General features: G+C 41.8%; 1 protein-coding gene across 1 annotated transcript; it reads left to right on the top strand.

Moving 5' to 3' along the window:
* The first annotated feature begins 1,647 nt into the window (after positions 1-1,647).
* Positions 1,648-6,973, top strand: pi15a (peptidase inhibitor 15a). The gene is made up of 6 exons (XM_079292519.1): positions 1,648-1,782; positions 1,942-2,266; positions 3,172-3,290; positions 4,419-4,551; positions 4,647-4,762; positions 5,801-6,973. The coding sequence occupies exons 2-6, from the start codon at positions 1,991-1,993 to the stop codon at positions 5,934-5,936; spliced, it is 780 nt and encodes a 259-aa protein (XP_079148645.1). The 5' UTR covers positions 1,648-1,782; positions 1,942-1,990; the 3' UTR covers positions 5,937-6,973.
* The last annotated feature ends 8,557 nt before the right edge of the window (positions 6,974-15,530 follow it).

Below are 15,530 nucleotides of genomic sequence, written 5' to 3'. Positions count from 1 at the left end.
GACTGAGGGGATATCATCTGGGGCCTTGAGACTGCGCGTGAGGAAACTGTGCGTGTGTGTGTGTGTGTGTGTGTGTGTGTTTGTGTGTGGGTGAGAGAGAGAGAGAGAGAGAGAGAAAGAGGGCGCAAGAAAGATACAGCGAAAGAACAGTATTCTATAAAATCCTGGTTTTCCACAATGAATCAGAACGTTTGACTCAATTGTTAAGTCTTTGATCAGAGGCCTTTGGCCAAATAAACAGAAAGATAGTGTGACATGCTGTGAAACAGGTGTATGTTAAGCTAATCTGATAACCCTGACAACAATATCGCTACAAACCCGGGGATAGGTTCTCAGTGCTGTGCTGATCCGAATCTTTGGCTGGTGGGCCGTGCTGGCTGGAGAGTGGCCTGACTATTGATACCAGATGAGAGGATGAGTCAAAAATAATGAGCAGATGGTGCATAACACAAACAAACTAAAAAAGTCATATGTCAAAAGATATTCCAGGGATTAAATCAATATATTGGAGGTTGGGTATAGTTTGAAATCGTATCTAAGTATGCAAATTCACCAGAGCTGATGGTCTAGTTGAGATCTTCAATCCAATACCTTTACATTTTTTAAGTTTTTCCTGACAAAGTGTCCTGGCATTAAGCAGAGCCCTGGATCAGGTCTAGAAAGGAGAACTATTCAACTAATCTGTCATGATTTATCTGACCACTTTCCATCCCAGTGAAACCTCCAGTCTGTCGAGGAGAAGCAGCAGTGGAGAGAAGGAGCTGAACTGTATCGATGGAGTGAAACGGAGGAGAAAATCTTGAGTGATATATCCCTTCCACCAGTTCCAGCACCTGAAAAGTCCATCACTTCCAAGACGACTCTTTCTGGGAAAGCGCCAGTTGTCGGGAACAAGAGAGAAGGAGCGAGAGAGAGAGAGAAGAAAAAAGGGAGGGGAAATTGTTCCTGCGTCACGTTTCTTTAATTTGTCCACCAGCTGCCAATGAAAAGACCCCCCCCCCCCCCCCCCAACACCCCCTTTTGGCTCTGCATCTGTCCTGGCAAACCACACAGCTGGAGCTACGCACTGAACAAGTGCATTATATTCATTATAGTACAATGAATATGACAAAGAGGTCTGATATGACACATGGACCCAGCTCTGATTTGAGTAATAAAACTGCTGGCTTCCCCCCATGAGTTTATGTGGCTGTCCTGACCGGTGACCAGCGACCAGTGGAGCTTGTGGGAAGTTCAAATTTCATGTGATGTGATAAAGATTGTCAAAAACGTCAATCAAGTCACTTCCAACAATATTATGAGGTTTGGAGTTCATAAAGTTTCAACTAAGAACATAAATCACAGTCACATTTGCAACATCAAACCCTGATACATGCTTTTGAGAACCCAGATAAAGTCATATGCTCTAAATACGTTGCTGTACTTTATGAAATAAAGAGTTGTCCTTCAACATCCAGCAGGCTTCACAAACCTAAAGCAGATGTCATGATAACATTGAGATTTGCCACGACTGGGTTAGGGTAGACCAAACATATAATGTGTTTCAGGTGACCTGGAGGGGCTTGTGCGTCTACCTCCGAGACAGACGCACTTCCTGCGACGTCCACTGCCCATAGCCTGCCTATATAAACCCCCATAGACGGACTTCTCCTGAAGCACTCACACAGTTTGCAAAGCGCAAAAGCTCCAGACTTTCCCTCCCTCTCTCCAATCTGTTACTGGGGCTTTCGAGGTGTCACAGCCTTGGCAACGCAGGCACAGGATACCGCTGCGCAAGAAAAGGTAGGACCAAAGACTGTGTGAAGGAATGCCACTGGTACTTCTGTGTTATGAAGTAGTACGTCTAAAGCATGTCTTTTTTGTTGTTGTTGTAATTGCAATGCATCTTATTTGTGCGCACCACAACAACGCTTAAAGTTTGTCCTCGTGTTTTCTTTTCAGATCACTCCTAGACCCGGGATATTGCGCCCGCAGTTTCCTAAAACCGAACATGAAACCCGAGTTATTTGCAGTAGACTTAATACTGCTGTGCTTATCTTGCGGAGCAAGTGCATTGGCAACGACTATTCCTGCCGTCTCCACGTTCTTGCCTGCCGCCAATTTCACCAATCTTGGCGCAGCGCACAGCTATGGGTCCGGTATCACGACTATTTCTAAAACCAGGAGGAAGCGTTATATTAGCCAGAACGACATGCTCGCCATTCTTGACTACCATAACAAAGTAAGAGGGAAGGTGTTTCCCCCAGCGTCCAATATGGAATACATGGTGAGTGAACGCTTTCCTTCAAACTGAATTATTTTAGAATTTTCATCAATGTGCATGTATTTCCAGTCAATGCAATTCTTGGATCCATGTAGCATATACCTCCTCTAATGTTTCATTATTATGTGCATGTTCTGGAAGTGACCAAAGTGCATGCATTAAGTATCATTTTTAATGATGGAGAATCAGATTTTTATAGCTGCAGTTTTGCACAGAAGTAAAGTGACACATTTCTTGAAGTTTCTTGCCACCTTGAGCTGTTAAGCAGATTGCAATACAGGAGACCACCAAGGCAGTCACTTCCAAAGGAAGAGGGGTCATGTACCAGTAGCCTGCTGGCGAGTAACATGGAGAGAGCTGTCGTGGCCCCTTGATGGAAACGTCTAAATCAGACTTTTAATTTCACCATATTTCAGCTCCAAAATAAACTGTTGAGGTGTGAAGCAGTATAATGCTCGTTTTCCCTTGAATGGTTGTTCCAGCAACTGTTTCAGACCAATGAGCTGACATATTTCCATTCATAAAATTGGCAGCGTCTCCATCCTCTACAGCTGAACTGGCAATAAGATGACAAAATGACTGTAGAATGAAGTAATCGGAGGCAGTCTCTCCTCATTTATCCAGTCGCAGTCCATTCCCCACGAAACCATACATGAGTGTGACTGTTGACAAGTTTGGGTATCTGGTATTCTTAAAGCGATGCTGTCCAACTCCCCCGATTCGGTGACAGAGTGACATCGGACACGAGGCAACTAACTCTGATTTGATGGATGACTTTTGTGTCTTGCCATGGCAACGCCTGTAACAGAGCTGTGAACTCAAGTGCTGACTCTGATGTCACATCTCACTGCTGAACGAGAATCTAGTGGTGATATTTTCAGTTATGTGATGAGTTTGTGTGTGTGTAGGTGTGGGACGACACCCTGGCTAAGACGGCCGAGGACTGGGCTCATGCCTGCATGTGGGAGCACGGGCCACCTCACCTCCTCAGGTTCCTGGGTCAAAACCTCTCCGTCAGGACAGGACGGTGAGTGACCTTTGACTCCCCCCCCCGACATCTGCTGCTCCTCTCAGGGATGACTCTCTCGCTCTCTCAGCAGTCATGGTCGTTGCCTTGCCGCCCCCTTCTTCTTTCTCCTCAAGGTTTTTGCACTGTGACCCGGTGACTGCTTGAGGAATGCTCCTGTGACCATTCAAATAAACACAAGTTGTGTTTTCAGCCATGACCCCTCAGGACAAAGTCGCATCCCTTTAGTGGGTCTTGACTTTCCATTTGGAAACACAGGGCACCTTCACATGTTCCTTTTTAGATTTTATTGAGGAACAACATGAGACTCAAGGGAATACAGTTTATTCTGACTGTTCCTTGTGACTCGCTGAGAGAGTTCTACAGTGAGGTTGTTTCCTGAAAAATCGACAGGATCTAAGCAGTAATACCATTTTGTTGACTTACATAAATGTAGAATAAAAATATTGAATTAGTTTATATAGTTTGACTAACTTTTCTGTGAATTGGAATTCACTGAACGCACTGCACTTGTCAGCATTTTCCAGTGCAGAGCGTGTTTGAATATCTTAGAAATAAACCTTGAATTCATTGCTGTTTGGCTGCAGCTCTGGGGCATCTTCAAAATGCCCATGTTGATGTGCTGAAATGTGGCCAGTTTGTCAATCTTTAATGTGGTTTTGATCGTGCAGACAGTCAGAACCTCAGGTGATTTCATTGTTATTGTGTTCAGAGTAGCGTGGGAAATGTAGCAGATGTTCTAAAAACCATAACAACGACCGTTCATGGTGAGTCTCAGTACACAATGTGACAATGTATATCCTGAAACACCGTAATGACTCTGAAATCCAATCAAATTCACAAACGCAAACGCTTCACCCACAGAAACAGGATTGAGATTAGAACCCAAAAGCTTCTTAATTCAAGATCCAAGTCAGTGTCGAAAGGTTTTTTGTTCCCGAAATCCTGAATGCACCTGCAGCTGAACTGCACAACGACCTCTTACTAGTGTTTCCTAAAATATATTGACAAATGACAAATCAGACGTAATCAAGGTTTGAATCTCAGCCTGTATATTAGTTCCTCATCACCAGCTGTGACAAGTTGTGCAGGTGTAGTTTTCTGAACATGTCTGTCTTCTGTTCACAGCTATCGATCCATTCTCCAGCTGGTGAAGCCGTGGTACGATGAGGTCAAAGATTATACTTTCCCGTACCCACGTGACTGCAACCCTCGATGCCCTCTCAAATGCTACGGGCCCATGTGTACCCACTATACACAGGTACAAAGACAACAATCGGCATTACATGTAACAGTGTTGAGCTGGTGTAACTATGGCGTTAACTGGCTGTCTTTTTTTTTTTTTTTTTTTTGCAGATGGTGTGGGCAACATCCAACAAAGTTGGCTGCGCTGTTCACACGTGCCACAACATGAATGTATGGGGTTCAGTGTGGAAACGGGCAACGTACTTAGTTTGCAACTACTCACCCAAGTAAGTACGGCCGATTTTGTATGGTGTTAATTACATGCTGTAAGGAAGCCCGTTGTTTCTAATGAACCTGTTAACCTGATGACGTTGTGCTGACGGCAGGCTTAATGCCGACACAGGCGGCTCTGTTCTGTGCCGGGTTGTGAAATGCCGCCCATGTTGCTGGGAGATTCAGATAACCTCGATACAAGCCCGTGAACCGGTACCGCATTACCAAAGCTCAGAAGAGCCACGAAACAGAAGAATCAAAGCCTGTTTGGACTTGTGACTGACTTGTGACCTAGGTTCTTTAATCCCACTGGTTTGAGACCAGTGTGAGAGTAACAGGCTCGGGACATTGATGACCTATTTTAGTTTGCCAACTGAAAAAAAAGCCACAAGTCTGTGAATTTGGATGTCTGCTCTGCTAAAGTCACTGTATGTGAATAACTTGATGCACCTATGAAACCGGCTGGCACTGACAGCTAAAAATGTGGCTGGTTTCCATTGATATATTATAAGATGTCCTGACACACATACTGAAGATTGATTTCTCATTTGCTGACAAAGTACAGATTGCTAAATAAGTGATATTCCGCTCTGGACAAAACAATCTCATTGTGATGGTATTTTAATTTCATCTCAAGGGTCACGTGGTATCTGTTTTGGAGCTTTCGATCACATCAAATGATCTTCATCAGCAGATGGCTTGTCATTGGGTTCCAGATGTTTGGATTTCCTTTTTTTCTGAGCACTGTAAGGGCTTCAGATGAAGATCATGTGATATGAGTTCGAACTTAGAACCGCTACTAAATGGACATTCGGATAGGACTGCACTGCTGTCTCCAATGTCTAGAATGAACATCAATAAACAGTATTCTTTAACTACTCTGGATTACGTATCTTGACAACCCACATTCATTCACTCATCATCTTTTACTCCTGCATTTTTAGGCATTTTTAGGCAGGACAGCTATTATATAAAAGTTGAATTTGTGTTCTAAAACACGCTCTCTCGTCACCTCTAACTCCATTGACACTGTACATGTTTCTGTCTTCCAGGGGTAACTGGATCGGAGAGGCTCCCTACAAAGTAGGAGTACCCTGCTCCGCCTGCCCCCCCAGCTACGGGGGCTCCTGCAGCAACAACATGTGCTTTCCCGCTCTCAAGACAAACTACCTGCACTGGTTCAAATAAACACAGGTTTCCTCTCGACATAAGCTGACAACCTACAGTACCACAGAGACATTATTTTAATCCCGTAAGGATTTGCACAAAAAGTCTTGGACCACACTATTTTGTATATATGGGCTTTATTTAAAAGACACAAACATACATTTGACGGCAGCGAACGATTTTGATGACTTGTACATAAACTGTAAATGAATTTGTTACATGGCTATTTTCTAATTGATGAAATAATAATTTATGTATAGAATGGGTCCTGAAACACAGAATATGCTATATGTGGTGCTGCAAATTTCACTGTTCGTTTACCATTGACAATGTGGTAATTAAGGACATAACACGATCATAGCTGCTCATAGCTGCTCACTTTGGTGCTATGGGCATCACACCTTCATGTCGTGTGCTCTGCCTTCACAGGAATGTTGTGATATAAAGATCAAAGCTTCTGACCTCAGAGGGTAAAACCTACACTGTCAGTGTCAACTTTGACATCATACTCAACTCTATTGCAATTTCCATTTGTGTCCTGCAACACGTTGTTGCCGAAAAGTGCACTTACTATTAATGCTAGCATAGATGACGCCTCTGTTAGTCTGAGCAATTTAAATTACAAATGTATCACAGGTTTCATTTATACTTGTATTGTTATTCATACAATAATATTCATGTTGAAGAGCGCACACGCAATAAATCTAGCCCACATATCTGTTTTATAGTCATATTTGTACGCGGTGTGTTGGTATATTTTATACCAATATATTGATTTATAGGACAGATCCATTGTTTATATTTTGTTGTGATCACTGATGTAGTTTGGTTTTTGGAGTTAGGCACTCAAGTGCACCTTAATTTTGAAATAAAATCCGAAATACCAGGATTTTCTTTGTTTTGTACATGTAGATAATCATTATACCTTGACTATCCTAAAAAAAAGTATACTGTAAGTTATTCATTTTTATATGGGAAAATATTAAATTGAAATCAATTTTGTATTGTTTGTAAAAGGATTGTAAATATATCTGAACGATTAAAAAGTGCTGAATGTGGTTCATTTGCATGTCAGCTTTTATAATGTTGAAGGACATTTACGACAATGTTTTGTAACTTGGTACATTTGAACTAAGCACACTAGCGTTATATATCGACAAGCGAATGCCTCAACACTTTTAATTTTGGCAAATGTGTCAGAGTCTCTTTTCCAATCGGGACAGTTTCTGAGAAGGACATGATCCAAACTTAAGTGGGAGATGATGCTTTACCGCACTGACTGTATTTAAATCAACAACAAGCTATTTATGCAATGAACTGAGCTTTCCCTGTTGTGACTCGTATTTTTAATAAAATGGTGTATTTTGATTGTGTCCCTTTATATTCTTTAGAGCTGGTCTAAACAATACAGTTGTTCTTCATACAAGTATTGCTGACGTTTTGACCTCATCAAACCTTTTCCCTTCACCATGCACTTTGAGTTGTACCAGACAACCCCCACTCTGCTTTTTTTTACTTTGTTCAACCAATGGCTTTCCTCTTTCCAAATCACGATCATTGCCCTTTGTCTGTGGCTGTGTTGTCTTAGCTCTTCCTAATGTCTGATATTGATGAGAGGTTCTGGCCACAGTTTCAATCCAGCTCTTTGATTCTCAGCTTTCATTTTCAGGAAAAAAAAACGGTGCCATTGCAAAGTCCCACATCCTGCACATCAAAGGCTGCGAGGGAGAAGAGAAAACATGGCGGGACTACAGCTGAATCCTAATAAGCAAAGGTTGACTTTGGCCCCGTCGGCCCATGTCCACACAAATGAACAGACAACTGACAGGGTTTCAGGGGACCGCCTTGTCTTGAGTTTGTCCAATGAAACCACTGACCTCAGAGGGAGAGACAGGGAGCAGAGTATAATGCTAGAAGCAGAGAGAGAGGGAGAATGTGTGACACCAGCATACATAGAGACTAAATCAAATGTGGCCAAGTTGAAAGACTGACAGAATTCGATATTTTCTTGCTCTACAGCTTGACATTTTGTGTGCAGAGGATGATGGAGAAGTTGGTAAGAGGTAGGAATCAACAAAAAAAGGGGAACCATACTGTTCTGATGTGCTGGGCAGATGCTGAAGTTTCTATTTCTCCAGCTGGGATTTGCAGGATATGGTTCTGGGCGCAGCCTGAATCAAAGTTATATGCACGAGATTTACAGGTTTCCAAACAATCAAATTAAACCCTGCGTTAGTTCAAGCAGAAAAACGTCTTTGAAACATTTGCCGCTCTGCAATGCGATTTGGCAGGTTGGAATACGATGCCTCACATTTTCATGCCAAACTTTGTGAAGCGGGACGTTTTTTTTAAACCATTTCCTGCACTTTTTTTTAAGAAGCGTCATCTACGCAAACCAGCACAGTTCCCTGGAAACAACCACCAGAGAGGTTTTGAGGAACATATTAGTATGCATGGGGAAAAAAATCCTTCTGTCTGAGCAAATGCCTGAGCCAGAGCCAAACAGATGATTGGTGGGTGTTTAAAAGGCACACCATGAGCAGGATGCTGACATTTAGCTGGCGTATCCATCAGTGGCAGAGGCAGAGCAAAGGTTAAAGATATGGATTTGGGTTGAGATGAAAGTAGCCTGTGATGGTACCCTGTCACCACAATGTCAACTGAAATTTCAACTACATACTCTCATTACTCCAACTCACACAACCTCCACAGTTCATACACAACTTGTTCCAACAGCTTTTCAGCGCACGCACTTGAACTGTCTTCAACACTTGCACATCAACATGCCTTGTCAACTGCTTTCCTCTCTTACTCATCAAATGATAATCCATCTGCTTTAATTTCATTCTCTACAAATGACATTTCAACTGCTTTTACAATGTAACACTAGAATGACATTTCAAACCCGTTCAGGTTTCATAAACCTAACTTTCACGACTTCCACTGTTCATCCGCAATTCATTTCAATCTGCAATGAGCTGACTTGAAGACCAAGAAGCGGGAGCGAGGATCAGAAAGACAGGAAGAAGAAACAGAGATTTCCAGTCTCCAGTTGCTGCAGCAATAAATCCGATTCAACTAGTTTATGCTATCAGCAGGTGGCGAAACCCACTGAGGCCACGATGACGCATCTGCAGCTCATCCGAATGTGTACCACTTTTCCTAATAACACACGCGAATTTACTGACCTGTCGGATAAACTGTTATTGCTAAAACAGTTTCGCCTCCCTCAAGTGTGAAGGTGGTGAATCGTTTATTTGGAAAGAAGATGGAGACTTCGCAAGGACTACGGCAGGGTGATAGATTATTAACAGGGAGAGGGGTGAGGTTGGGGGAGTCAGTTTACAAAATGCGCAAGCAGCCATCCAATTCCAATGATGGTGAGAAGTGTGAGATCGAGTTTGATGGTGAGAAGTGTGAGATCGAGTTTGAGGGAGTACAATGCTGAAAAACGGGGATCGATCTTTTGCAGAGGGAGCGTGTTAATATTTTAGAGGCTCGCTGATGTTTGCTGTGCAGCTGCAGAAAAATCTCCTCTCCTCTCCTCTCCTCTCCTCTCTGTACTCTACAACCTCTCTTGCCCTCTCTCTTGCCTATGTTTATTTTGCTCCCATTGCAGCCCAACCATCTGAAATGGAGCCTGTCCTCAAACCTCCCCAAAATCTATCACTGGGACCACAGTTTGAGGACATCTGAATGGAGCTGGAGTTAATGCTCAATGTAGAAAAGAGCTGCAAAGGCTGCTGTGCATAGCACACACAATAAGAAATGACCTTTACAAAACAATATCTACTCATGGTCCACCGGTTTGCTTTTTCTGGAGCTTTTGGCCACACACATTGCACGCGCTTCATCAGCAGATAGTGTTGTCATGAAACAATTATTGAAACTATCCATTGTTGTGTGAACTTTTAGGCCTTGAAATTAACCTTGAGGGTTCGTTCTTCATCTTGGAAACAGCTGTTGACAATACAGTCTCAACACAATGTTCAATTACTTGCTTATTTCTGAGCTTTTGACCAGATCACACAGTATCACATGTTCTTAAAAACCGCCCAAAATCTTTTTTTTTTTATTGAATAATTAATATTTGCAGTTCCACAACTATGGCATACATAACCTGGTAAAGTGATACAGTCGAAAGCATCAAACTAATCCTTTTTCTGTTGACTACTCGTTCCAAGGCGAAGACTTTCAAACTCACGAAATTACCTCCATATTCATTTTTCATTTGAATGAAAGAGAATATATGAGATGTGTATTTAATATAATTTAAAATACAATGTTTATTTATTGGCATTTAATAGAAGACAGTTGCATCAAACATGCATGCATGTACATGTATCAGTATTTTATAGTGATCATAATCGTCATTATTGTGGCCACTTGGCCACTTTTTGAACATACTGCAGTGAAAACATCCACAGATATTTGTGATATAACTTTTAAACTGGAAGGCAAACTTGCTACTTATATTCATAACTCTGACATGTGCTTAGGTCAGGCAGGATTAAGTTGACATATGTGTTTCCCAGAGACTGACGTCAGCTACTTGAAGTAATGTTTTGGGATCTCCTCAAATGTTAATGTGTTCATATTAAAACACTTTCGTAACCATAAATCTCTCGGGGCAGCAGAGTTAACTGCAGGGCTCGTTTTCCGCACTGCTTCTTTTGAGTTGGATTCCCTTACTTCAAACAAGGAGTCAAAAAATAACGTTTTTGAGATACACAAATCATTTGCGGTGTCTCATGTGACTATTTTGGTCTATAATCGTGTTGATTTAGGAGAGTGCCGCCATAACATGCGGGGGGAATATTCATTTCTCCCAGGTTTTCATGGTGGAATTTACATGTATTCCCTATGCTAGCAACGTGCTGATGCTTCATCCATAAGCCACAATGAAATGAGACTTTTCAGTTTATGTTATGGTCACTTTTCTCGTCTAGTGACTTTTCTGTGGCAAAGTAAGTTCATGACATGCTCCAGCAAAATACATATAAAGCATATCTGGCATACTTCAGTGTAGATATTACATTTTACGACGACGAATGACGTAAGCTGCTGCAACATAGTAAAATTGTATAGTCTGTATTGAAAGTAATGACATGCTTTCGACCCAAAATGTCCGACCCTGGCACTGTTTATCTCCACCACAGTGGATATAAGAATAAGTCTACAGTATGTCCAACCCTGAGACAGACTGGACTTGACCCTTCTGTTGAAGTCCAAGAACATAAACTGAGGCAAAGGTGGCTCGTGTTCGGTGTTTGCCCTCCATATCCTGCTGTCGTCTTTGTCTTGGATGGAGCCACGTTTGCCTCCTTGCGGGGCCTAGCAGGGACTTCAGACGAGCGACATCCTGCAGCTGCAGGCCAAAATCAATGACCTCAGAAGCACAGCGCTGCGTAATCAGATGGGCTTTTCTCATTCAATCTCTTCTCTCTTTTAGACCTGTAGTCCACAAGCTCACAGGGGGCTTTGATGCTCGACTGGCTTATAGAACATTTACCTCTTTGTACTCATGCTGTATTGTAGCATTATATGATTCCTTCTCATGGGATATTCTGTACAACTTCTGTTCCCTTAACTCATAAAAACAAAGTTCATCTTCATATTTATGAGAAAGTCAAAGAAAAAGTGTTTTTGAAATGTGTCAAACCAGCCCACATATCAAATCCAAGAGAGGGCATAGTTTTTTCATTCTCTCCAGAAGACAGTCGGCATTTGGCATTATTGGGAAATAATTTATTGGTTAGCACCACCAGCAGCTATCCATTCAGCATAGAGAAGCAAAGACCACTCTGAAATAAGGTGATAGGAGTTTCTGATAGAGTTACTTCATTCGAACGTCTGCAAAATATGACATAAAACAGGAGGAGTTTGGTACTGAAGGTTACAGCAAGCTGAACCTGACATCTAGTGGTTATGTGAACAGTGTGCGACAGTAGTCTGAATCTATTAACTTCTGTTCAGGTGGATAAACACAAGTGTAATTCAAGGACTGCTGCACATCATATGATGATACTGTAGACTCGATTATCTTCAACTTGTGACAGACAGCACTGTGGAAAACACACAGAAGTATACTTGCAGGTAAATGATGTTTCACGAGGAGGATATTGAGTTGATAGAAGGAGAAAGTGTGAACGTGCAGGTAAAATTAAACGTGACAGATTTTACATACAAAGATCAACTTCATATCAAGATGAACATTACAGTTGATCCATTGGTCAAGATCGAGTATATAAAATAATAACAATAAGCTCCTTCACCATCTACAACGTAAAAACACATTTTATAAATTGTACACATTAATGAATTAGTAACAATAATCCAGTGATATAATTTAACATTAATCAGGGTCATTTTCCCACAAAATGAGTACTTTTACTTTTGATGTTTTGATACTACTTTTACCAAAGTACAATTTAGAATTTCATTTTTAATGGCGTACATTTACATCGTGGTATTTGTACTTTGACTTAAGGTAATGTACCCTTTACTTCAGTAAGAGTACAAAAACCCCTTCGATATTGAACATCGTGAACATTAACACGACAGGGAGACAAGACATTTGAACCCAAGCCAACAATAGATGAATAGGATTTTTTTTATTTTAAAGGGAACATTCAATGTTGTGGTATTAACTCTACAGTAACGCAAGTGAACCAAACACAGAGCAACTTACAGCACATTTTCCTCACAGATGCATTGGCATCTCTTCACCACAAGGGGGTAGAGGCAGACAAACTAAGCCCAACAGACCTGAAGTAGATATCTGAGGCAACCTTCTGCTGAACACTGCTGATAATGTCACAAAAGCAACGAATGATGTCGAACGTCTGCCAAATGACCCTGATGCTCTTCACTCCCATTCTCACCCCGACGCCGTTCCAACTCCGTGACCTCAATCCAGCTCAACCAGAACCATTAGGGAGCGGCGTGCCAGATAACGTGGGCCAACACAAAGTGTTCTTCAAGTGTGTTTGTGTGGTTCGCTGTTGAGTCCAGAGGCTGTTGTATGGATGCCGAGTCTGGCTCGGTTGATGCATTCTGCTGGGTTCATGAGGTTTCTCGCAGAACCTGAATAGAGGATGTACCAAATGGAGCATCCTGACCTGTGGCTCAACAATGACTGTGTGGGTAAGATAGAAAGAGCAAGGGAGGGGGATAACAGTGAGAGAGGGAGAGGGGGGGGGGGGAGTGTGTGTATAGACAGGTAGAGAGAGGTCAGGTATAAAAAAAAGAAGAAAAATGTGAAATATTTAGACTGACAGCAAAGAAATAGAAATAGAAGGGATGAAAGGGAGAACTCTCAAGAAAGGCTGTTAACACGAGAAGCCCAAGCATGAAATCATTTATATTGCTCTACCGCAGGCACAAATAGTGTATATTTACTGGCAAGCATTGTAATAAACATTAATCAGAGAACGTCTTGTCTCTTACAGATGGCTTGCCATAAATTACCACATTGTAAATCATCGGAATCCGTGAGCAGTTGGCAAATATTTCCTTATCCACACAATTTCATTTTATAGTCAGGGTCAGAGACATGCTCCTACAGTCGGTCTTTGTCTATTTCAGCCTTAACCTGAATGTAATATAAGTCACGTCATATCCCAAGCCCATAAAACTTATTTTGAGTCTTTAAAATCATTGCATGTTTTATGTATTGACTCATACATTTATGACATGATGGCAAACCAACACACACACATGCACCATGTCACTCACCTCTCCTCTCACTCTTACTGTCAAGCAGACACACACACACACACTCTTCCTCCCTGTCACACACACACATCTAAATATAGAGCAGCATTAATTCTACAGCAGGTGAATGAGTTTTTTCGGCGGTGCTTCCCTCAGGGGAGTTACAGCGTTGCTATTTCAGCTGTAGGGTAAGATGGAGGGGGGCGGGGGTGGGGGTGGGGGGGGGGTGCTATTTCAGAGGATGATATTGAAGTTTGTCCTCAACTACGTTTAACTGACAGTTCGTGGTTGCTTTTTAGATTTGACATAAAAACAACACAATGATGAGCTTATGAAATACAACGCATTGTAAAAGATGAAACGAGTGGTTCCCAACCTTTGTGGCTTGTGACTCTTTGCAAACAAACCAACACATAAGAAGTTAGCAATTCCACAAAAAACTTCACCTCGACAGCTATAGCATTACTGCATCAGTATCAACAACCAAATACTGTAATAAATGATCAACATAAAGCATAATATAGCAATATAATATACGTTTTGATACTTTATTTTTCTTGACTTTTACTACGCGATTTTGAATACAGGACTTTTACTGTCAGTGGAGTATTCTTACATTGTGGTGTTGGTACTTTTACTGAAATGTTGAGTACTTTTTCCACCACTGACTGGAGAATTCTCAAAATCTAGACTGTATTGTACAGTTTTAAGTGCAATGGAACGCCTTGTCTTTTCTCCTCACAATCTACCAAACCATGTTTTCCCAGCTTTCCGGGACCGTGCTGAATGTGAAATGTGGCAGAGATCACAAAACTCAAATATATCCATAACTGAGTGACAGAGCTAACCATTCAGTCCCTGACTCACCTAATGGGTATAAGGCATGAATTCATAAGGGAGTCATGGAAACAAGGGGATTCACTGAAAAATACAGAGCAATGGTACACATGGTCGGCTTGGCTAGCGTTTGGTTTGTTATATTTGTCAGGTAAAATACAAAGATTGTGACGCCCCCAGTGGAAAGTCAGTCTGTACAGGGATTTGCTGCTGTTTCCACATGTGCAACAGCCACTGGTGAAAATGACCAGATGACAAAAGACAAAACCTGCCTGTCTTCATTATGGATATTGTACGGTGTTGCAGCGGGAACGGAAACAGTGACGATGAGTTTGGGGATTGGAATTAACAGAGAGTTGGTTTGTGTTTTAATCCCCCTAAGAAGTCACCTGTGAACAGTCAGAATGGGGCCACAGATCTGGTTTAAATGAATGGATTTTTGAACCAAAGCCAGTTAGGGCAATCGTCAGTCAACAACCTTTAAGTACATGTTCCTGTTCTGAGGATGAACCATCATTCAAAGGATTATCATATCAACTACAAATGTTATATTATTATAATACTTGAGAAAAAAAAAAGATTGGAATATTATCGACATATATAAGATCTACTACAACAGACTTTGTGGTGGTTTTGCCTCTTTTTTGTTCTTGTTTTGTGTCGTAATGCATCTTTTTGTGATGTTGTGTCGACTTGTAGTTGTTTTATGTTTAATTGTGGTAATGTTGCATCTCTCCCTGGTTGGTACACGTCTCCTCAGACATGTGTGCATGTAAAGCGGAGGGGGTTGAATGTTCTTGCTGGGTAATAGGTCGTTTGTGGGCATTTGTGAGTCAAACTTGTCCAGCATTGGTGAAAAAAAATAAACTTTCTTCTTACAGGCCTTTCTTTACGCACGCACGACCACGGACGCGCACGGAGGTCTTGGCAGGACCAAGTGGGCCGTTTCCAACCTTTTTGTGAGGGGCGTGGTCAGGGGCGGCACTCTCGAAGCGCAGCCAAGTTCAGGATATAATGTGGATAAGTGATGCTTTAGCAGCTTTGGTGCAAGAATCCCGAAAG

This window comes from Melanostigma gelatinosum, assembly GCF_949748355.1.
Source record: "Melanostigma gelatinosum genome assembly, chromosome: 20".
NCBI lineage: Eukaryota > Metazoa > Chordata > Actinopteri > Perciformes > Zoarcidae > Melanostigma > Melanostigma gelatinosum.
This window is presented reverse-complemented; position numbering and strand designations above follow the sequence as displayed.